We start from the raw sequence: 22,201 nt of genomic DNA on the forward strand, positions 1-22,201 counted from the left end.
CATTTAGGCACTTTGTAGGGTGATCCCATTAGGGTTTTGTTGTGAGTTTTAAATATATGATGTGTTATAGTGTGGGGTGTATTTGTTGTGTGTGGTTGTTGTACAATGTTACTAAATGGTTTGTTAATCTCTATAAAATTGTTAGTCCATAGCATAATCAATTGTTAAGGTCATGGAGACAATGACTATGGCAATGTAGCAACAAAGTACTCAAATGGAGTCGAGTAGAGCTACAACTAAGGCACCAAGGCTTGTGGTGTCTCAGGAGGGGAGGGACTTGGCAAAATTCAAGAAGTGTCACCCTTCTAAGTTTAAAGGGGATTCTGATCCTGATGTGGCTAACCATTGGTTATGTGAGATGAAGAAAGTCTTTGGAGTGTTGGGCTGTATAAATGAGAGGAAGTTGACTTATGTTGTGTATATGCTCATTGGGGAAAGTAGAGTATTGGTGAAAGGGTACTTGTCAGATGCTCGAGAGTCGAGGTGTGGCTATGGACTAAGAGAGCTTTAAGAGGGTATTCCTCAATACTTACTTTTCCGTATAGCGTGAGATACACTAAGGAATTGGAGTTTATGAGATTGTATCAAAGGCATATGTTTGTTTCTAAGTATGCGATGAAGTTTGAGCATCTAGCTCATTTGTATTCTCAGACCATATTTGAGGTTTGGAAATGTAGAAAATTTGTAAAGGGATTGAGGCATAAACTGAAGAGGGTAGTGGTACCCATGTCTATCACAAACGAAGACTATTGAGAAGTTAAAGGGTGAAGGTGGTGACAAGACTCTCAATACTTAGAAGGGACTATTTATATAAAGATTATGCAAACTATATGAAACTATAAGGAATAAAAAGAAACAATAGTTATATGTATAGAAATTAAAATAAAATTTTTAATCATATAAAACAAAAAGTAAAGTTCATGAAATTATAAAAATTAATTATAGATTAAAGTCGTTGAATTAATGGAGACATTTTATTTAAAAATAAAATAATAAATATAAAGATTATCATACATATGAAAATAAAGACATAAATATTATATGAAAAGAAAAATCACTCAATTAAAATGAAATATCTAACCAAATAAAAATATAAAAACACTTAGTGAGCTAAGAATGGATGAAACAAAAAAAATACTAGGTAATAAAAGAAAAAAATTTGACAACAATTAAAAAAAATTGGAAAGCAATGTGTACAATTTTATAAGGAGAGGGAGAAGAGAATAATATTAGACATATATCTTTAGGAAAATATTCAGCCTCCAACTGTTTATGCCGAAATCCTTTTTAAATAAATAAAATAATGATTTAAATTATAAAATATTAAATTAAATAATTATTTTATAATAAATTTATTAAAAAAAATATTATTATTTTAACTATTCAGAACACGGTTGAGACAATTTTTCAGGCGGTGTAGCATAACTCATATTTTTATTATCCTCGATGTGAGGGAATGCAAATGGTCCCATGAAATTTAGTTGGTTACTTACTAAGAAATAAAAGAGTATTAAATTTTATTTATTTATTTATAATTTTTCTCGTCTGATCTGTCATGTTCATTTGATAACTGTAAAATACTAAAAGAAAAAAAATAAAATTATAAACCAATAATCTGTATCATTCGACTGGCAAAAGCAAAACAACCAGCAGTAACGTTAAATTTGTATTCTTAAAATATTTCATACTAAAAAAAAAAATTATAAAAAAACGTCAAGTTTGGAAGTCACTATAAGAAAAAGAAAATATATATTAAAAAAACAAGTGAGAAGCGACAGAACACAAAAGAACGGAATACAAGGAAGGAGTCATATATTCCTCGTTTCAGTCTCACTTTCGTCTCTTCACTTTTCTGCCACTCCATCCAAACACGAAAAATATATACAAATAGAATATAAAAAATAATAATAAAAGAAAAAGAAAAGAGCGTAGATTCCTGGCGTGGCTTTCGCCATTCTGAGAGCATGATGATCATGATGATACCTGCAACTTGCTAAACAAACCAAATTCCGAAACCAAACCCAAGTCGCTCCTCTAATGGCTCACCACCAACTCATCGACACGCTCACCTCCCACATCTCCCTCTACCACTCCCAATTCCCAAACCCTAACCCTAACCCTAACCCTAGATCATCCATCCTCAAATGGTTCTCCTCGCTTTCTCTGCACCACCGCCAGGCCTACCTCACCGTCGTCGACGCCGCCTTCGTCCAGATCCTCCTCCGCATGCTCGCCAAGCTCCGATCGCACGGCCACGGCTCCTTCATCCTCCTCCCCGACCTCCCCCACCGCGACCTGCCCACACTCTGCTTCAAGAAATCGCGCGGCCTCCTCGCGCGCCTCGCCGACTCCGACGCCGCCGCCCGCCTCCTCTTCGACTCCGTCCGCCTGTTCGAGTCGCGCGAGGGCGAGGAGGCCGCGTCGAGCCGCCCCTCGGCGGGGCGGCTCGACGCGGTGACACTCGCTGAGGGGCTAGTTGGGGACGTGGACCGGTTCGTGGACGCCATGGACCGGATCACTGGCGGTGGGTTCCTCCGCGGCGAGGAGGCCGAGCTCGGGGAGGATTGGGCGGAGCTGCATTGGCTCAAGGCGAAGGGGTACTATGGCGTCGAGGCGTTTATTGCGAACAGGGTTGAGGTTTCGATGAGGTTGGCGTGGCTGAACTGCAGTGGGGGGAGGAAGAGGGGAGTGAAGTTGAAGGAGAAGTTGAGTGCGGCGGGGGTGGGAGTGAATGTGTTTTGGAGGAAGAAGGGGTGTGTGGATTGGTGGGGGAATTTGGATGCTGGGACCAGGAAGAAGGTGTTTTCCACCTTCGTCATGAAAGCTGCAAAACCTTTGGTACTTACTTCGGAACTGTTAGTGTGATGCGTGAATTGCATGGTTAGTGATATCTGCTTAAGTTTATGGCCTTTTGGGAAAAATTAAAGTTCATGGAAGATGAAAATTGATGTTTGGGAAGCTCTTGGCTTAAAAACTAGTTAAAAGTTAAAGTGGTAGATGAGAATTTTAAGAATAAAGTAGAAGTTGTTTCAGAGTTTAGCTTGAAATTTCATGTTAAATTATAAGCTACATGTCATTGTTCTACATGGATTAGTTCAAAATGAGAGGGAGAGAGAATTTAGTTAGCATATGCAACTTATTCTTAAAAGTTATATTAGTTAGCTTTTGTTTAAAGCTATTTTTTTTTTTTGTCTTTTATAAAAATTAAGCTCCTTAATTTTCTAGGAAAATGTGTATGACCTAAATTTTCTTTTTAAGGCGAAGAAAAACTGGACCAAATACTACCTAAGTTGTGGAATTGGTAGAATAGTTAATTAACATTAGTAATGGTAGTATGTTAGGCAACGATTAAGGAATCAAAAGTGGAATGCTCTACTGAAGAGGGCAACATTTACTGATCTACTGATGCATACATTGTAACTTGTGGAAAAAAAGCTTCTATTTTTTGATTCTTTAATTTTTGCCCTCGGGAAAATGGTTAGCAAATACATTAGGATAGTTCAACATGGTATCATTTTGTTGTGGTATATATTTTGATTACAGTCACGATTGTTGTATATTTACCAAAATTTGGCTACCTGACATAATTTGGAAGAGTGGTGGGAGGATTTTTTTTTTGCTTTTGTTTCGATATTCACTACAAGTAGAATCTGGAAAAAAAAGAAGTGATGCATCATTCCAAGTAATATGCAATCATTCATTCTTTGACAATTATATTAGAAAATAATTATGATTTTACCAGTTTGTTTCATTCTTTAAATGGTAATTTTTGCAATGTCAAAGTCAAAGATAAGCCTCAAATATAAAACTGATATATTTTATGGTGAACAATGATGTTTGCACCTGTGGTTTTGGGATCAAAAGCAACTTCCTTTTTCTGTTTTTTCTTTTTTAAGCTTAATTGACGTGTGGACTTTAGCAAAGATAGCTGTGGTGTTTACTGGTAATGATAATGTTAATTTTAAAGTACATTCTTAACTTTATAGGTGTTTATTGCGGTACCCTGAATTTGCTGATAACCTAATATGATTAAAGTTATACATGCACATTGATGGATGCTATCATTGATAGGTTCAGAATAGTACACTATTTTTTTGGGGAAAACTTGATTTGTCTTATAGAATTTTATACAGCATTTGGTAATGAGGAATTTGTATTTTATCCAGAATAATATCAACTGTAATAAGAATATAGGAGTAATATAATAAGTATCCATAATAAAGAGAAGAGTACAGTGATATGGAAGCCAAGCAACTCTTTCACATTTCATTTAAAAAAAATGATCATAGATATTGTAAGATTTATAAATGCTTACAGGTGTAATGCCGCATTGGATAATAGTTGGTTCAACCAATTTTTCTTCTGGCTAATTACTTTCATGTTATCAATGTGTTAAGCTTGTTTGCAATATCTAATCTTGGATGCGATGAATAGTTTTTAACTTTCTGTTTTTATGACTTCTTAATACCAGGAATGGTTATCAGTTAGTAGTATATTCTAACAATGTTCAACTTGCAATCTAGGTTAATATATTTTTGTGGCCTTCTCTAATAAGTACTAGGCTGACATGTTATTCATAAGTTTTCAGACTCGTGAGGTTTTGGAAGTGGCAAGCAGTGCCTCTGATGATGAGATTTGGCTATACAGTATGGGAGTGGATAAATTACAGCAACATAATCGTCCTATGTCAGCTCAACAGACCAACCAAGATCTTTCTGCCGATTTGGAATTTGGAACAGTTATTTCACCAGTCACTTTTTGTAAAAAACCTGCTGCTTTAGTCAGAGCCTTTTATTCTTTATTTGTACTTCTTGATGTTAATATGATGGTAACATCAAATCTTAATAGTGAATATGATGTAGGAAAGCTTTTCTTTAGTTCATTGGGTTCTGTCTGTACGATATCTGATTGTATATTAAGAAAACTGCGAGGATTTCTGATGGTTATTTCACTTGAATGCACAAAACTTGAACTATTAGGAGAGGAACATAACAGGTCTTCTTCAGATAAACCTAAAGAAAAGCTTGGTGTTTCTAACCGTAAAAAGAAGGGACGAAACCGAAATACTAAAAGGCAAAATCCTGTTTCAAAGACATGCGTGGATGATATTTCACCTGAAAATCTACTCAAGGTACTAATCTTTTCAAGAGATGACTGGAATAATTTTATCATATTAATGCTATCATTCGCAATTCTGATTTGTTTCATATGATATTTTAGGACATCGATTGTGTAGGGGATAATAAAAATAAGACTGATTTAGTGGGATCCAGGGAACCTCCTGCTGTTCATATGGGGAAGGGGATTTCGATGGACTGCTCATCACCAACTGTAAAAATGGTGGCAAATCTTTTTTCTTTAACCTAATTCATATTTCTTGTTAAAGATTTAAATGGTTTTTAACAATCCACTTGTTATCAGGATCATACTCAAGGATTGGATGTTGGCAAAGTACGAACCACTCCAAGAAGAAGTAGAAAAGAGAAAATTAGAAGTAAAAACATTGTCATTGATAGTGCAAGTGGAGATGCTCAAAAGTCAACTGTGCACGCTGCCTCTACCACTGTTATTTCTGAAGGTGAGGTGGCAATATGTGATAAGTTTTTAGATAGTTCTACCATTCAGAATGTCAAAAATGACAATTCAATTGGTAATGACATCCTTGCTTCAAATTCAAGCCTTTGTAGCTCTCTTAGTGGGCTTACTAAGGAGAACAGTTCTACAAAGAAAGTTGAAGGAGAGACTGAAGATCTTGCTGAAAGTGGGAATAGTTTAGGTTCTCAGCATTGTTTGTTGTCAGATGAAAGGAAAACTTTATGTTCTGGATTAGATACTTTAACTTGCGATGTATATTCTAATGCTGCTATAACTCCTCCTTTACCTGCATTGAAACATGGTAGTTTCTTCAGCAAGGAAGATACATGTCCTTTGAATTCTTCGTGTGCTGTCAAAGCTGATATAAAGTCAGCTGTTCTTGACAAACCAATTAGAGAAGTTAATAAAAAAGAATTTGGGATGTTGAAGGAGCATGATCAATATCTATTTGAAAGTAGAAATACAGCTTTCTCAAAGTGCAGCCCATATGAGTGGCCTGGTGTACCTTCTATATATTTTCCATCTTTTAACTCACATCTCCCTCCTGCCACAGATAGATTACATCTGGATGTTGGGCGAAATTGGCATAATCACTTCTGCCACCCATTTGTTCCCACCTTACAGCAGGCAAGGAATCCTCCTATTGAAGGTGGATGCAACCCAATCCTGTCGCGTCCTATTCCTATGAGTTTCGACTGGCCCCCAGTTTTTCGTGGTGGCATGACCCCATCACCAAACTATAATTATGACTCTGGGTTTATATCTAGGCAGCAATGTACCTTTTCAAAAGGGTTGGCTGTTCACAGCATGCAGGTTGATGTGACTGCTCCTGATGATGAAAGAAAATATTCTGGGGATGTATGGGATTTGCCTGATCTAACGAATACATTAGAACTAGCAGATGAATTTGACAGTCACTGTGTATCTGAGGAGGAGTATGAGGTTCATACTGTTTCTGGTATAGATTATAATCAATATTTTGGTGGAGGAATAATGTATTGGAACCCTTCTGATTATCCAGGGAAAGGTTTCTCCCGGCCTCCCTCACTTAGCTCTGATGACAGTTTATGGGCTTTGCGTGAAGCTGACATGAATAGGACAGTAGATGACATGGTTGCTTTCTCATCTTCGTATAGTACAAATGGTTTAACCTCACCCACTGCTGCTACATTTTGTTCTCCTTTCGATCCTGTAGGGACTGGGACCCAGACAGTTGGTTATGTGATGTCAGGCAATGAAGTACCTGGAAAGATGTTGCATTCTTCGTCAGTTACAGATGCAGCAGTGGATGAAGATACCTCTGGTTCTTTGGGTAATAATTTGCCTGGAGAAGTTGAAGGAAAGGCTGGCGATTCACATCAATATCCCATTCTACGGCCAATAATTATTCCTAACTTGTCAAGGGAAAGGTTTGATCATAAAAGCCCCTGTGTTCCTCCCACCAGGCGGGAGCAGCCTCGCATAAAGCGGCCACCATCACCTGTAGTGCTTTGTGTCCCACGTGCACCACGTCCACCCCCACCCTCCCCTGTGAGTGACTCCAGGAAACACAGGGGTTTTCCAACGGTTAGATCTGGTAGTTCCAGCCCAAGGCACTGGGGAATGAGAGGCTGGTATCATGATGGGAATAATTTGGAGGAAGCATGTTTGAGAATGGATGGTGCTGAAGTTGTGTGGCCTTGGAGAAGTAATAATCTTGCGGTGCGACCTTTGATTCAGCCTTTACCTGCTGCCTTGCTGCAGGACCGCTTGATTGCATTGTCACAGATAGCACGTGACCAGGAACATGTAAGAAAGATTCTTACTTAAGTCTTACTTTATGCATATAAATTGGTGTTCATTGTGTGTTATCAATTATACAGCCAGATGTCACCTTTCCTTTGCAACCTCCTGAGTTACAAAGCTGTTCTGCACAGAATGCTTCTTTATCTTTGATGCATGGCATTCTCCATGATGAGATTGACTCTTTCTGTAAACAGGTATGGGGTTTAGTTGTTAATGGTGTTACTAAAACAGACTTGCACTATTCTCACTTCTAACACACTCTTGCAAGCCAGTGGATAACATCCTGTTCCATTATAACCCTTTTTCTTTTCTTGAACGATCCAGATTTTGAACTTGACATAGCTTGTTCAAGTATCTTTATCCTTATTTCATCATTGTTTCCTATCAGCATTCCAGTCTTTTGTTTATGTTTTTTCCAAATAGAGTTCCTGTTGAATCTGTTGAAACCTTATATTTGTTGATATCATCACCAGAAGACAAAATAACCTATTCATGTTAGTATGTTACTTATAATTATAATGGAATACAGGTTGCTGCAGAAATTATGGCCAGAAGGCCTTACATTAATTGGGCTGTCAAGAAAGTTACCCGATCCCTGCAGGTTCTGTGGCCCAGATCCCGGACAAACTTATTTGGTTCAAATGCAACTGGTATGTCCCTTCCAACAAGTGATGTTGACCTTGTGGTTTGTCTCCCTCCAGTGAGGAACCTGGTAAATCCACCCCCCACCCCCTCTCTTTTTTATTCTCATGTTTGTTTTTGTTTTTGTTTTTCTGATGGGATCAACCTTCATTTTGTTTACCTTTTTAATAAATATTCAGGAACCTATTAAAGAAGCTGGAATACTGGAAGGTCGTAATGGAATTAAAGAAACCTGTCTTCAGGTACATTGGCAATAAATGAGGCCCCAGGCTACTTACACTTTTCACTCTCCATGTACTTGTTGCGTGTGCACATTTACATAATAGGATTTGTATAGAATTAGTTGTGACACTTGCCAGTTCAATTCTTGTTTCTTTCTTTCAAACTCTACAAACTGATTATTTTATTTGAAAGAACTGGAAATAACATGTGAGGTGATTGAAAATAAATATATTGGTATTGGAGATCCCACATTGACTAGTGGTTGTCCATAAGCTGGTTGAGTTAAGCTGAAATCCACATTCTAAGAGGTATATGATGGTACTTGGTGGTGATGACTTTTATATTCTGGATGGACTTGTCTTGAACATGGTTTTCCTGAAAAATATGACATTCGAATGTGTTTTGCTTTACCTCTCAATCTTCCTGCACAATGTGTTTATTACAGATCTTGTTAACTGATCTTTTCAATTCTGTTCAGATATTTTATTTGATCGTCAGTTAAAAATAATTTTTTATTGTGTTGTACTTTTTTTTTTTTAATATATAACAAAATCATAGGTGGATATAGTTATTTTTTGCTTTATAGTTTGTAAATATTTTATCAAATAGTAATAATAACAGGAACAAGAAGATTTTTGGTATATTAGACAATTGATCCTATGTTGCCCATGTGCCAGCATGCAGCTAGGTATCTTGCCAATCAGGATTGGGTGAAAAATGATTCTCTGAAGACAGTGGAAAATACAGCTGTAATGCCTCTTCTCTCTCTTAGCTGTTAATTGTTATTATCTGCTAAATAAGTGTATTATTATCTTCATTTCTGGTAAGATATCATTCTGGATCTTTTTTCTATCAGATTCCTATTATTATGCTTGTGGTGGAAGTACCTCAGGATGTTATTACTTCATCGCCTCCTATGATGCAGTCATTAAATGAAGAGCCACAGTGTACTCCTGGTGAACATGGTAATGACAATCATGCTGATACCATCCAGTTAGAAGATTCGGCTATGCAAAAAGGCTCCCAAATGAAATTTGATGCCTTGAAATCAAAATCAATTCGTCTGGACATCAGTTTTAAGTCCCCGTCACATACTGGACTCCAAACTACAGCAATGGTGATTTATATTGTCTATAGGGCCCTCAATTACATGACTATTATTGTTTCAGTTGTTATTTGTTGTTGTTGTTTTTATTTTTTTTTCTATTGGAAACCTATCCTTTTGTTTAAAATGGCATGCAGCCATGTGCGAGTGTGCACATGTGCAAGCACACACACATGCCCTAGTTCCAGAAGAGAGTTACATACTTTATTTGTCTAGTTATAGATCTTGAAGAAGGTTTTTCATTATTTACTTGATTGGGATAAACAAGTTTTTTGATGAATAATTGCTTTTTTTATTTTCCAAATTCACACCGAAGAAGTTACAAAAATTTCTTTCAAGTAAGCTGAACCAAAAGCACTAATTTGTTTGAATAAATACCTTTGTTTTTTTTATATTAAATTTTCTTTCTTTATAAATTTATATTTTAATCCCGAGAGGAAACTTAGGGTTGGTTGCTAGGATTGCTGTTACATGTGTAAATTGGGATGCCTACTAGCAAAGTGGTCCACTTATTTTAACTTTGATGGAAAGTGTAACAAAAACTATACTACAGACAGAGAAGCTTGGTTCCATTTTTATACAGTGCCTTGATTTATATTTTATATTTTCCTCTTGTACCTTCTCCCTGGAATATTTTTTGATAATTCAGATTGACCTCATGGTTTAGTAAAAGATATCACAAGAAATGGGGTTAGGCAGAGCAGAAATCAACTATTTATTTTTTTGTTGATTCTACATGTACATGATATTGTTTTAGGAGCAGCAGAACCAAATAAGTTCATTGGTTTTTGATCCAATGGACTGTCAACAAATCAACTATAAGTGAATGACTTGTGGTTCTATAATCAGCTTTGATATTGTACTTGAGGTCAAGTGTATCATGTGCTTCTCTTAATTTTGCTTGGTAATTCAAAGTTGTCGTACCTACTTCCTGTAGGTTAAGGAGTTGACAGAGCAATTTCCTGCTGCTATACCTCTTGCCTTGGTACTAAAACAGTTTTTGGCTGATCGGAGCCTTGATCAATCCTACTCTGGTGGCTTAAGTTCCTACTGTTTGGTATGCATGATTGCTTCCTTTTATAGTCAATTTTCATTTATCAATGAGTTTTTCAAGTCCCTTTTGTACTGTAGCAACACACATTGGCAGAACTTCTAAGATAGAGTAATAATACATGTACTAGATTGATTTGATACCCATGCGATGCATGGGTACAAATATTTTCATTTTTATATTATCTAATTTATGATATTATTGTATTTTTTTATAAAAATAATAATATTATATGTGTAATTTTTTTTATTATTTTTCTATAATTTTTTTACTATTTTAGAGTTTGTACTATCCTATCAAAAAAGATTACGTGCTTTGAGAATTTTCTCAGGTGGAGAATATTTGTGGTCTTTATGCTATTAGTTTGATTTTATTTATTACATTTCCAGATCTATCTGCAAATGTCATGATTATTGTTGCATACAATATTGTCCTTGGTATTTATTAGTCTAGTGGTGATCAGGTGGAAAGTGGAAAAAAAGGTGTTTATGACCTCATTTTTTTTTGGGAATTTTTGCTTTAGATTCACTTTTTGAAATTGAGTGGAAGCTGTGTATGAATTACACTTTAACATATCTTATTGCCTTCCTCTTGATCGCTTGTTCATGTCACATATAGTATGTATAATTTTCTTTTTTGTTTACATCTAAGCTGCTCCTGAAAAATTTTCTTTCAGGATTTAAGGAGGCTGTTTTATCGTTGTTTTTAGTGTCTTGAGAAGCTGCAGTCTGTATGGGCTAAATTCACGGTTTTTATTTTGTATGCAGGTCCTACTAATTATACGATTTCTTCAACATGAGCACCATCTTGGCCGGCCCATCAACCAAGTAGACTTTTATTGCTTTAGTTATTTAAGTCTCTATTAGTTGATGGCCATTGAGGACTAGTAGTATTTAGTCTATCTTCTGGTGACTTTCGCTGAAAACCAAGGGTAGAATGCCACAATTTAGAGGAAGTGAAAAACCAGACTTTACTCTTGTTTGTTTTTCTTTTAATCAATGAGGGTTTAGTATTATAATACCAAGCCTGGCTGTGGGGAGCTGTAGTTCTGACTTTGTTAGTTCCTTTTTTTTTTATCTCAGATACTTTACTGCTACTAAATAAACTTCTCTTGCATTTTCTGGCAGAATTATGGAAGCCTTCTGATGGATTTTCTTTACTTTTTTGGGTGAGAGAACTAGTCATAATTATATATTTTATTGTTGCTGTAAAAGATGACTTGTATATTCATAGTTTTTTTGTTAGAATTCAATTTAATGATTTTTGTTTTAGGAATGTGTTTGATCCTCGCCAAATGCGGATATCAGTTCAGGGAAGTGGACTTTATATAAAAAGAGAAAGAGGTTGTAGGTAATGTAGAAACCAAGCTTTTTATCTACAGTATGATATCATTCCTTTTCCTCCAGCTAAATGAAAATTACTTCTTTTCAGCATTGATCCAATTCACATAGATGATCCGCTTTTTCCATCTAATAATGTGGGAAGGAATTGCTTCCGGATACATCAATGTATTAAGGTAATTATTACCAACAACTTTTTCATATTTCTATGGTCATACGTGGCCTTTGCTATGCGATGACATGAAAAAGAAACACGTGATTTATATTATCCACAAGCTGTTAAACTAAATCTTTCATTTTATTGGTGAGTTTGAAGGTGAGGGGCTAACACCCAAGAGGGGTTAAAAGTAAATGTTGGATCTATTGTTAAAATAAATGGACGACTGAAATGGAAAGGGACTGTAATTCATTTCAATCATCCATTTATTTTAACAATATATCTGACGGTTACTTTCAACCCTCATTGTGAGGGCCTTTTTTGGACCTTCACCTTAGAATTCACTGTCCCTATTAGCTTCTCAAGGGGTATGTAATTTTTTCTGCAATAATATGCCTGAAATGCTTGAGGATGACAAATGTACTTTGAATTACCATGTGTGATTTTGTTATTTTCTTTAAGAGGAACTGTATAAATGATTCTAGCAATTTGTGGAGGACGACCATTTTGTTGAAGTCTGCCAACTTTTTAAACTAACAACATAATTGACCCTAAAAGATTGGTGGCAGTTAAGATGATTCTAAATCATTGCATATTATCCACAATTTGTGTTGGGTTTTATTTAAGAATTATGCTTTGATGAATTTGGCTTTTCTGGTAGTGTTTCTCATTATTTATAATATTGGTGCAGGCATTTTCAGAAGCTTATTCTGTTCTTGAAAATGAACTCAAATTCCTAAATAGTGATGGTGAGTCATGTTCAAGGCCATCTTACAGGCTGCTTCCAAAACTCATTCCAAGTCTTGATATGTCATAAGATTCTCCCTACATCAAGACTGAAATGTTATGTTTTCTAAAGGTATAGTTCAAAACACCAATGATTGGTACCAATTAAGATGTCTCTAATTTTATTTTTCTTCATCTTACAACAAAGTTGTTGAACTAGAGGTATATGGAAGCTGAGTGCTTTGTTTTTTGCAATTGGGGACTTTTTTTGGTTGAGGCTCCACCCTTTTTTTAAGACCTTGACAATGCCTGCGATCAGAGTAGTTAATAATGGTTGGAGTGGTTGTTAATACACTGTCACCTAATGGAGCCTCCTTGCTCCCAAACGTTGTGGCAGAGCATTTCACTATTGTGGCATGGAGTGTGACCATCACAATTGCCCCCAGCGATCCACATGTGGCTTGTAAATGGCTGCTTTTATGGTATCTGGCCATGTGACATTGACCATCTGGTCAGATCTCGTAGTTATCTTTCTTTCCTTCACATAACAGCGCCCTGTCTCTTGTTTGAATGATTTTTATGAGGGGAAAGTGTTCCTCCTCCATTCCCCTTGACCAAAAAATGTTCCTACCCGAATTTGGGGCTAGGAGGGGGAAATGAATCATTCTTTGATTAAGGAAAATGATTATTACATGCCCAAAATTTCCAACTTGTTTTATTCTGATCAATTGTGTTAACATTTATATATTGAATCACAAGCTAGTATGTTTTTTTTGCTCAATTGTTGCTAGCCTGATAACCTGACAATACTAGTTAACCCAAGATTTATACATTCTTAACTTGTATAAAAGGTGAAATTTTGGGTGTGCATATAATCACACTCTTTGGCTAACTAGTCTTTAAGTTACATGTATACCATGGACTTAGCTTCTGTGTAATGTCATCACACAAGTATGCCACCCACTTGCTGGCTGGGTGGATTAAAGAGCCTAGATGTGTTTGGCACTTTGGTTAGCAGTGGGAATTGGCCTAGCACTATTCTGACAGGCTATTCATTAGCTTGATGAGCAGAAGCATGCAGACCCAATTTGTAATATCATATATATTACGGATCTTGATTGAATTTATATAAATAATCCCATGTAAGAAAGCATCAAAGAACATGTGTTGCTAAAGATCTTGACGGTAGATCTCTATAGAAGAATTGGTGTCATCTGTTATATGATTTGCCAGTTTTTATACTTTTTGAGAATTTTTATATAGGTCTCTATAGTTTAAAATCTATCAATTATTCCCTGTAATTTGAAGCCAGCCTCAATTTTTAAATAGATCTATGTAGTTTTGCAAGACTATTTGTTGGTTTGTACAACCAAAACAGAGAAGACAACCCTATGAACTTCTGTTTTCTATCTTCTAGGTAGACTGCTCAACCAAAACTGAAAAGACACAGCTGTCTGCTTTTTGGTAATTTATGTTACTGTCTTTTTTTCTTTTGTTAACTAACAATACTCTCTTTTTTCGGGTAATAAGTGTCTTATATGTTTATGCATGCTAGATTTTTATTGTTGGTATTTATTTTTTTTTAGTAACACTTTTGACTAAGATAATTGATAAACAAGCCATAAAAGTGAGCGAAGTTTGGCATTTTACCTTTTTATTTTTTGGTATAAATGGTAAAGGTCAAAACAATTAGGATTTTTAATTATGCATGTTTTACAAATTGTTTGAAATCTTATCATTGCAGCTGCTATGTTTTCTGTGGTGATCCATCCGCACAGATTGTACCTCTATCAATTTTGGTGGTAGTCTGGTGGCTGGTGTGCGCCAGTTCAGCCATCCTTTGCTGATAATCTTCATTCTTTTTTAAACTACATGTATATGTGGCCATGCATGTATGCTCTTTGGTTAGGCTAACTATCCCAAGCATGCTTTCTCCTGTGTCCAATCTGCATTAAGTATTATGATATATGAACCAAGTTTGAGTTCCCAATTTCTGTGAGGTTTCACATTTTGAAGAGAATTGCTTGTCCAAAAAAGGGTTTTGAAGGAACTGTGTTTGAGAACATTGTTAAGATTTTGAGGGATTTTTTTCACTTGAGCCTTGGGTATGTTAGGCAAATCCCCTTTTGAGTTTTGAGGAGTCTAGTAGTTAACAAAAAGTAAATATAAATGATAAGTTATATTTGAGTGTTCCAAAATATTACTATAATGTTTTGCTAGATCAGAAGCAAGTTCTATTATGCTGTTGTCAAAATATAATTTTTCCTAGTTTTTCCACAATCAGTATCTGTTTGTGATATGAAAAAAATAATTATAAGTCAAATACAATGAGAATCAACCCTGGTTGTTTGGATTTTATTTTAGGATGCCTATAAGTTATTAAGAAGCTACATCAAGGTGTTCATGAAATCATTTGTGTATTATAATAATTGTTTCTTAGCCTACAGATTGAATGTTGATGATTTATTATAACGTTTTCCTATTTTGGCCTACAGAGTGATCAATTGCATATAACAGAAAATGGCAGATAGCGTTGTGTACAAATAGTGAAAGTCGCATAGTGGTTGAAATATATGATATATATCAATTATGTATAAAAAATGGCACAATGTTTTTTCAAAATTTCAATTTGCTGGTGACTTGTGGAAATGATGAGGATGCGGAGCACATACCACAATCACCACACCCATAGTGGCCACAATAGTTGACAGTCACGACAGATCCAAGGAACGCTGCAATGCAATTGCACTAACATTGCTTTTGGGGCTATTTAACAAGAGTGTTGATAATGCTCCATGTCAATAAAATTAGCATGTGCTTCTACTTTGCTTTGTATATTAACCGTAAATTGTTATACCTAGATGGTATGTATGCAGGCTTTCATAAATTAGGGGTGTTCTTTGAATTGGTGTATTTAAGATGATTCTCATTTGAGTGTTTAGCTTTCAAGTTACTTATATTTATGCATTCTTCAACTTGATGTGAATGATTATAGTGAATTTTCTCTGTTAGGCAGGTTCCTGGCTTGTGCGAAGTTGTGCATGGAAAAATATGGTCTGTTACTCTGGTCATGCGGAGTATACATGGAAGCTGTTCACTAACTGATTGCTGGCAGTCCGAATGGTGGGTGTGGAAGTTGGACAACGTAATATTATTCTCATGCCTTGACTTCCAAGCACTGGGTGTGGAAGTTGGACAATGTAATATTGTTCTCATGCCTTGACTTCCAAGCACTGGGTGTGGAAGTTGGATGACGTAATATTGTTCTCATACCTTGACTTCCAAGCACTGGGTATGTATAAGTTATTTTTTCATTGTTACATTGTGCTAACTTCCAAGAATTAGTTAAGGACTTTATCCTAGATGTTGTGGCACTGATGGAAGGGCAGTTGATCTTCTGGTCTGCTCTGCTGGATCATCTTGGTTTGGTTGGTTTAAGCTTCATAGCACTCAATCACTGATTCCCTACCCTTTGCTAATGAACTTTTAACTTAATATATAGTGAATTGCTTCAGTGAAAATTAAGTGGGACATATTGCTGATGCAAAATTGCTTTAATTGTAAGTTGGAGTCATTGACTTTTAAATTTGTTCTTATCTTTGTTTTTTCTTGAACATTTTCTTCTCAGTTGGTTTGAAGAGGCAAAGATGGTAATTTGATGTTCTTATCTTCAAGTCTTGTTTGTCGCATAAAGAACAACGAAGTCCGGTAATTTTTTCTATCCCCTAAACTACATCAACCCATTTGGTTTTGTTTGGTATCCTCTGATAGTAATTTAATCTTGTGTGTTTGCTGAAATAAGCATCTATGTTCAAGTCTGCTTCCAACATCTGATTTCGTGTGTATATATTTTGTTTAGGGTTGCTCGGGTCGACATTATAATATTTGGCTCAGCTAAAAATTCAACTTGAGATTGACAAGAACTTTTTTTTTTAGCTCGAGTTACATGAACCAAGAGTCAAATTATTTGAACTTTATACATTTCAAATCTTCAATTTATTAATAGATTTTGGATAATGTGATTGTTTAAATTTTTTTTTTAAAGACAACAAAACCTATTCTATTAGATTTGTAAGTCTACAAGGTATGACCTGAAAAAACATGATTACAATTAATCAGTCTATATAAATAAAAACTACTTCGCATTGTATAAAATAATAAAAAATGCAATCTAGAACTTTGAAATCCTAAGGTGTCTATTTATTATTATTATTATTATTATTATTATTATTATTATATCTAAATTTTGAAGGTTCTTTTAAATTTTAATAGGCTGGAATTAAAATGAAAGTCAATTATATAAATTATATAGTTATATACTTAGGCGATTGATGAACAAAAAAGCAAAATTATGGTCAACTCAAATTTGACTCATTTAGTTCAAGAACCAAATTCAACAAGCTAATTATCAAATCGAGTTCAAGTTGATTAAGTTTATTGTCACCCCTAATTTTGTTGGAAGTTATTTGGAAAGCTTTGGGGGAGGGGGATTATCTGCTAGTTTTTTTTCCTGATATTTGATCTGAATTTTTTTGTAATCAGTTTTACATCAAAATATGCAGTTTTTTCTAATTATTTATAAAAATTCTATGATAAGAATTTTTTATTTTTTTTCTGCTTGGTATTCTAGATTTATAGTGGCTAAAAGCCTCGGTGCAATGGTAAGGTTGTTTTTTTACAAGATTATAGGTTCACGCTGTGGAAACAACCTATCGACTAATGAGGCAGAGCCGGAGAGGCTTTGAACCTGAAATCCTTCCTGAAACTAGAGTGATAGTCTCTTGCATTGGACCACCCTTTTTTTATGATGCGTGGCACACTTGTGTTCAAAATGAAATCTCATGCATACTTGTGCCTTTGGTTTGATTTTTATTTTCATTTTTAGTTTATAAGTTGTTACAAATAATTACTAAACTGTTACCTTCTTTTACTCTATTTACTTCATGATTTTCTAAAGGAAATGCTGAAACAAGGAAAAGGAAGGGCCTGTTTGAATACTGTTTTATGAGCATCAATAATGGGAGTTTAATTTTTAAGCATTATAAAGATTTACACTTTCAATCATAAATTATTCCATAAATGACATGGTAATTTGTGATTCGATATTAGTCTAAAAAACTGATCCGTCATTACATTCTAATTAAATTAAATAAAAAACTTGCTTGAAAATTTATGAATGGAAGTATATGTCGAGTCTTGGTACTCCCACTTGTTTTTTCACCTCAGTTAAATAAATTCGTTTACCTGCAGCATAGTGTTCTTGTTCACTGGTAATTCATGTTTCTGTTGTATACTTGTGCAACAGGTGTAATAGGTGCAAGTTTGTTTCATCTGTTATCTTTGTTCTTCATCTCTAGCTTTTTACCATTAAAGGATGGAACAAGTTGGATTGACTTGATCGCTTGTTGAATTATGACGTGCTTATTGGATTATAGCATGTCTGGTAAAGATTGCAATTAGAGAAAGGTTTGGGTTGAAGAATGGTTTAAGATATCGATAATAGAGCATAGAGTAACTATTATTTGAGATGTAGACCACGAATCAACTTTTTTGTTTGAAAGGAATAAATGCTCGAATGGAGGTTATTTCTGATTATTCAACGAGATTATAAAGAATAATGATTGGGAAAGCTCAAGTAAAATAAATTCCAAGCAGTGAAATTTTATTATCATTTATTTTAAATGATTTATTATGATGAATATATATTATAAAAATACCAAAAGAAATTAATCGTGATAAAATGACTTGTCAGTGGCTAATGATGTCTTCTGAAATATTAAAATTTCAAATGTTTGAATGAGAAAATATTTCATTGGTTTAAATAAATCATACGAGGGAGGTTTAGCTTTGTTACAATAATAATCATACGACTTCCTCAATAGGGCTGGTGTTGTACCTTGACATCACAAGGACCCTTTTTAACAGTGATGATGAATGAATCTATTCATGGATACAATTTAGTGAATTTTAATTGTTCTACATTTTCACTTTATCCCTAGTAGAGCTCTTTTGTAGTCACTCACCTTGAAAATTATCAAGCATATATAAAATTATCAAGCATATATCGATGAACGTAACCTTTCATTTATCAATTTATTACATCTTGAATTTAACTCACTTGAATTAATATTTGAGAATTTGAATTGATTTTTCCAACACTCCATTTCTTCCTCATGCTCAAGCTGGATAAGCAGTAGAAATCGTGTTGGAGAGCAATTTGGTTGGTAAGTTAGTGTATCGGTAAAACCTCAGGATATGGAGGATTATGTACTTGTTGGAAAGAGTAAGGGGGACTAGGTTGTGTGCTAAGTAGACATCACTTTTGATTGTTGCGGAAGATCATCATAGTTGAAGGTCCAATAAGGCGTTTATAACACATTATTCTTGCAAAAGAAGAGTATGATTAAGGGTTTGAAATCTCTGATCATGGGATGAATGCAAAATTCAAGGTGTAAAAGAATTGAAAGAAGTCACTGGCATGAGGTCATTTTGAGCTAGTGATGGTCAATTTATGATTTTAAAACTGTTGCAAGCTATCATTTTTTACTGTTTATTACTCGTTCCTTTATGGCAATTCAAAGTTGCTACAAAATGACAATAAGTAGACTACGAGTAATTTGCGTCAATGCAAGCCTTTATTGATAACTAATTAATAAAAAAACACCACCTGTATTACGAGGTAACCCGGTCCTGTTTACCAATAGTTTAAATAAGACTGCTAATATAAATTAATGTATGAGCCAAAAAAATTGGAAGATATGCTTCACTACTGAAAAATTGATACCTGAATAGAACAAAAACCTCATCCCGTTCCTAACCATAATCATTATAAAATTAACATTTAAAAAAAAAATCTAATTCTTTAATTTGCCCCCTCCTCCACTATCCCTTCATTTGCGACACTTGATTGCAACCAAAAGACGAATTAAGATTCAACTTGTTTCAGGCTTCAGGTTTTGAATAATACCTGCCCTTATAAATACTTAATTTTAACCAGCCAACCGATATGCCAAGCCTCAGCGTTACATGAAAAATTTCCACACGCAATAACTGCAATTTTTAATCTCTTTCAATCCTAAATGTAACTATCATTGCACTAATCCAGTCCCAACAACAATCCCTAAAAAGATTTCTAGCATGTCCAAACACCGGAATGGCTAGCAATACATACAGATAATAAATGACAACTCAAAAAGGTGAAAAATTGAGAAAGAGAGTGAATGAATCTTCTTTGGTCCAACCAGGTGGTACATTCTGAAGGCATTTTGGTCATTGGCTGCTCCTGAATTGGGTTCGGGTGTCACAACTATCTTGAATATTTATACCTGTTGTTTAGTTTCCGAACATCCACCTTCAATCTGGGTGCTGACACTTGAACCTGGCTCTGTGTTTGACCCCAGTGTAATAACAGGTAACAGCTCATTTGTTTCCCCAATAGGATTTTCAGTCTTAACATGTGCTGTGATTTCTGATGATATTTGTCTCTGCAACAACTGGGGTTCATAACTTGGTCCAGCCTTAGACGTGGGTACTGGTGTCTGAGCAGCCATGGTGTCTCTCACTGGTTCTGGTACTGAAACTTTAGACAGTACTGTCATCAGGAGCTGAGCATATCGTAACTGTGGATTATCAACACCTTGTTCAAGTTGAGCATTAATTGCATTAGACAGAACATTGATTTCAGGCGGGTAATGCGTTTGAAGACCCAAGTTTACAGTTTGAGAAACAACTTGCTCAATAACTTCACTAGCAAACCATAGTTTCCCTATGTGCCTTTTCCCAGTAATGTGAGACTGGTACTCATCTTGTGATAAACACCTAACATTACACAACTCACATTTAATAATAGTCAACTCAGGTGAAGGGTTAGCTATACTTAAGTGCCTTTTCCCTTTCAAGTGATCATCGTAATTTGCGAATGATTGACAATCAATACCACACAACTCACAATAAGTATCATTTTTATATAGTTTTGATAAGTGCTTATACCCAGTCATGTGAAGCATGTAATCTTCTTTTGATATGCATTTAACATCACACAAATCACATGTTTTATACACGGTTTCATTGGGACGTTTTTTTCTCTCATACTTCTGAACTTTCTTACGTTTAAATCTTAAATTCAATTGGGAGGTACGAATCTGCCCACTCTTATGTTTATTTATAGCAGGTCCATAAGAATGAGATGGCATATGTCTACCACCATTCACACCATGTCCCCTACCTCTGAATTGAAATGGCCCAGTCTGCAAATAGGAATTCACATATGAATTCAATCAATATATTGATATAGTTGCAATATTGAGGAATGAATGAAATGGGAAATTTGAGAGGGAGTGATTAGAATGAAAAGATGTGAACACAAATGACATAGCATCACTCAAAACGGTAATGATAATTAGAGAGAGAGAAACATGAATGAAAACAACTATAGTACTGAGAACTTTCAGTAATTCATCCTATCCACAAATTATCTATTAACATGGTGAAATGCAGGGAAAGAGTTGAACGTCCCGCTAGACTATGTTCACCCAGCGTTTTCACCCAAACATGTGGTTAACTGCATGTGTAGACACAGAGAGTAAATGACCGTAGTTGAATACACTTTATAAATGTGGTTTATAACTCTATATTATTTACTTGTAAGACAAAGTTAACTACCATGAGACATCTCAATAACCTCACGACTCTATCAACAACATTCAACAAAGATAACCTCCATCAAACATTTCAGTGCTCATAAGATTGATTCCCATAAATCTTAAAATAATGCATGGTCAGTGAAAACCACGTTCTGCAGGCACAGATTAGTTCTAAATTGTGAGCTTTAAAATATTACATAAGCGATTTAACCACGTTACTCATTAAACTATTAACCACGTATCAATAATCAATAATAGGTATACAATCACGTTCTCTTTAACTACTAGTTAAACATAATTAACTATATTTACACACTGGATGGACACCGGGTGAACATAAATCGATTAATTTGTAAAGCCTTGAGATTTATAATATGCGCAACACAAAGAGCAGAGTTTTACCCTACACTACAGTTTCCCCAAAAGGAGGCAATTAAAACCGAATCAAACAAAAGCATAAGCGACGAAAGAAACAAAGGAATTGCGATAAGAGACGAAGAATACCTTACGAATCGTATGAGATGCACGAGAAACGGGATACTTCGATTGGACCCTGCTCTTGTTGGGAGCAGCGCCAGGACCGTTCTTCCAAACCCTCTTCTTGTTCTTCACCGAAACCGCACCTGCATTGGAGTTCCGTTTTGCCATAATCGGTCGGTTTTGAAATTGGGTTTTGTTGCTGTTATTGGAGGCAGGGCGAGAAACCATGGTTGTGCTTCAAAGGTTTTGCGGATCTCAAAACCTAATTAGCTTTTGCTTGGATTCTGCCCAATGTTTTTATACACAATATTTCAAAGGTTTTGAAATAAAATTAAAATTAAATAATAAATATAGTTGATTTAATGTTATGATTAATCTATTAATTTTAAAGATTTTGATTTTGATAAAAATATAAATTATTTTTTAATTTTTTAAATTAAAAGAGCATAAAGATTA

The 22,201-nt window shown here is 35.1% G+C and overlaps 2 protein-coding genes across 11 annotated transcripts; one reads left to right on the top strand and one right to left on the bottom strand.

Annotated features, from left to right (window-relative positions):
• The first annotated feature begins 1,811 nt into the window (after positions 1-1,811).
• Positions 1,812-18,218, top strand: MEE44 (Nucleotidyltransferase family protein). Of its 10 annotated transcripts, XM_083070307.1 has the most exons (19): positions 1,812-2,838; positions 4,589-5,131; positions 5,221-5,340; positions 5,422-7,383; positions 7,458-7,574; positions 7,910-8,092; positions 8,202-8,264; positions 8,922-8,993; positions 9,101-9,361; positions 10,287-10,406; positions 11,168-11,227; positions 11,528-11,568; positions 11,673-11,750; positions 11,832-11,916; positions 12,589-12,756; positions 14,041-14,087; positions 15,636-15,915; positions 16,252-16,331; positions 17,929-18,218. In XM_083070307.1, exons 1-15 carry the CDS (start codon positions 2,038-2,040, stop codon positions 12,712-12,714), a joined length of 4,632 nt encoding a protein of 1,543 aa, XP_082926433.1. In that variant the 5' UTR covers positions 1,812-2,037; the 3' UTR covers positions 12,715-12,756; positions 14,041-14,087; positions 15,636-15,915; positions 16,252-16,331; positions 17,929-18,218. The 10 variants fall into 10 exon arrangements, with proteins under 10 accessions (XP_082926433.1, XP_082926431.1, XP_082926430.1 ...); XM_083070305.1 differs by lacking the exon at positions 14,041-14,087 and having other exon boundaries at positions 1,813-2,838; XM_083070304.1 differs by lacking the exon at positions 14,041-14,087 and having other exon boundaries at positions 1,813-2,838; positions 15,640-15,915.
• Positions 18,219-19,530: 1,312 nt separating this feature from the next.
• Positions 19,531-22,030, bottom strand: LOC109818614 (uncharacterized). The gene is made up of 2 exons (XM_020384137.3): positions 21,770-22,030; positions 19,531-20,869 (listed from the first exon to the last, which is right to left on the bottom strand). The coding sequence occupies exons 1-2, from the start codon at positions 21,971-21,973 to the stop codon at positions 19,943-19,945; spliced, it is 1,131 nt and encodes a 376-aa protein (XP_020239726.1). The 5' UTR covers positions 21,974-22,030; the 3' UTR covers positions 19,531-19,942.
• Between the last annotated feature and the right edge of the window lie 171 nt (positions 22,031-22,201).

The sequence above is a fragment of the Cajanus cajan genome, chromosome 3, assembly GCF_000230855.2.
Source record: "Cajanus cajan strain Asha chromosome 3, NIPB_CcT2T_4, whole genome shotgun sequence".
Lineage (NCBI taxonomy): Eukaryota > Viridiplantae > Streptophyta > Magnoliopsida > Fabales > Fabaceae > Cajanus > Cajanus cajan.

Coding starts and splice junctions, on each gene's coding strand:
- MEE44 (XM_083070307.1), top strand. CDS start 2,038: ATGGCTCACCACCAACTCATCGACACGCTCACCTCCCACATCTCCCTC. Junction 7,384..7,457: donor TAGCACGTGACCAGGAACAT/GTAAGAAAGATT, acceptor TCAATTATACAG/CCAGATGTCACCTTTCCTTT. Junction 8,994..9,100: donor AGACAGTGGAAAATACAGCT/GTAATGCCTCTT, acceptor TTTTTCTATCAG/ATTCCTATTATTATGCTTGT.
- LOC109818614 (XM_020384137.3), bottom strand. CDS start 21,973: ATGGTTTCTCGCCCTGCCTCCAATAACAGCAACAAAACCCAATTTCAA. Junction 20,870..21,769: donor CATCTCATACGATTCGTAAG/GTATTCTTCGTC, acceptor TCCTATTTGCAG/ACTGGGCCATTTCAATTCAG.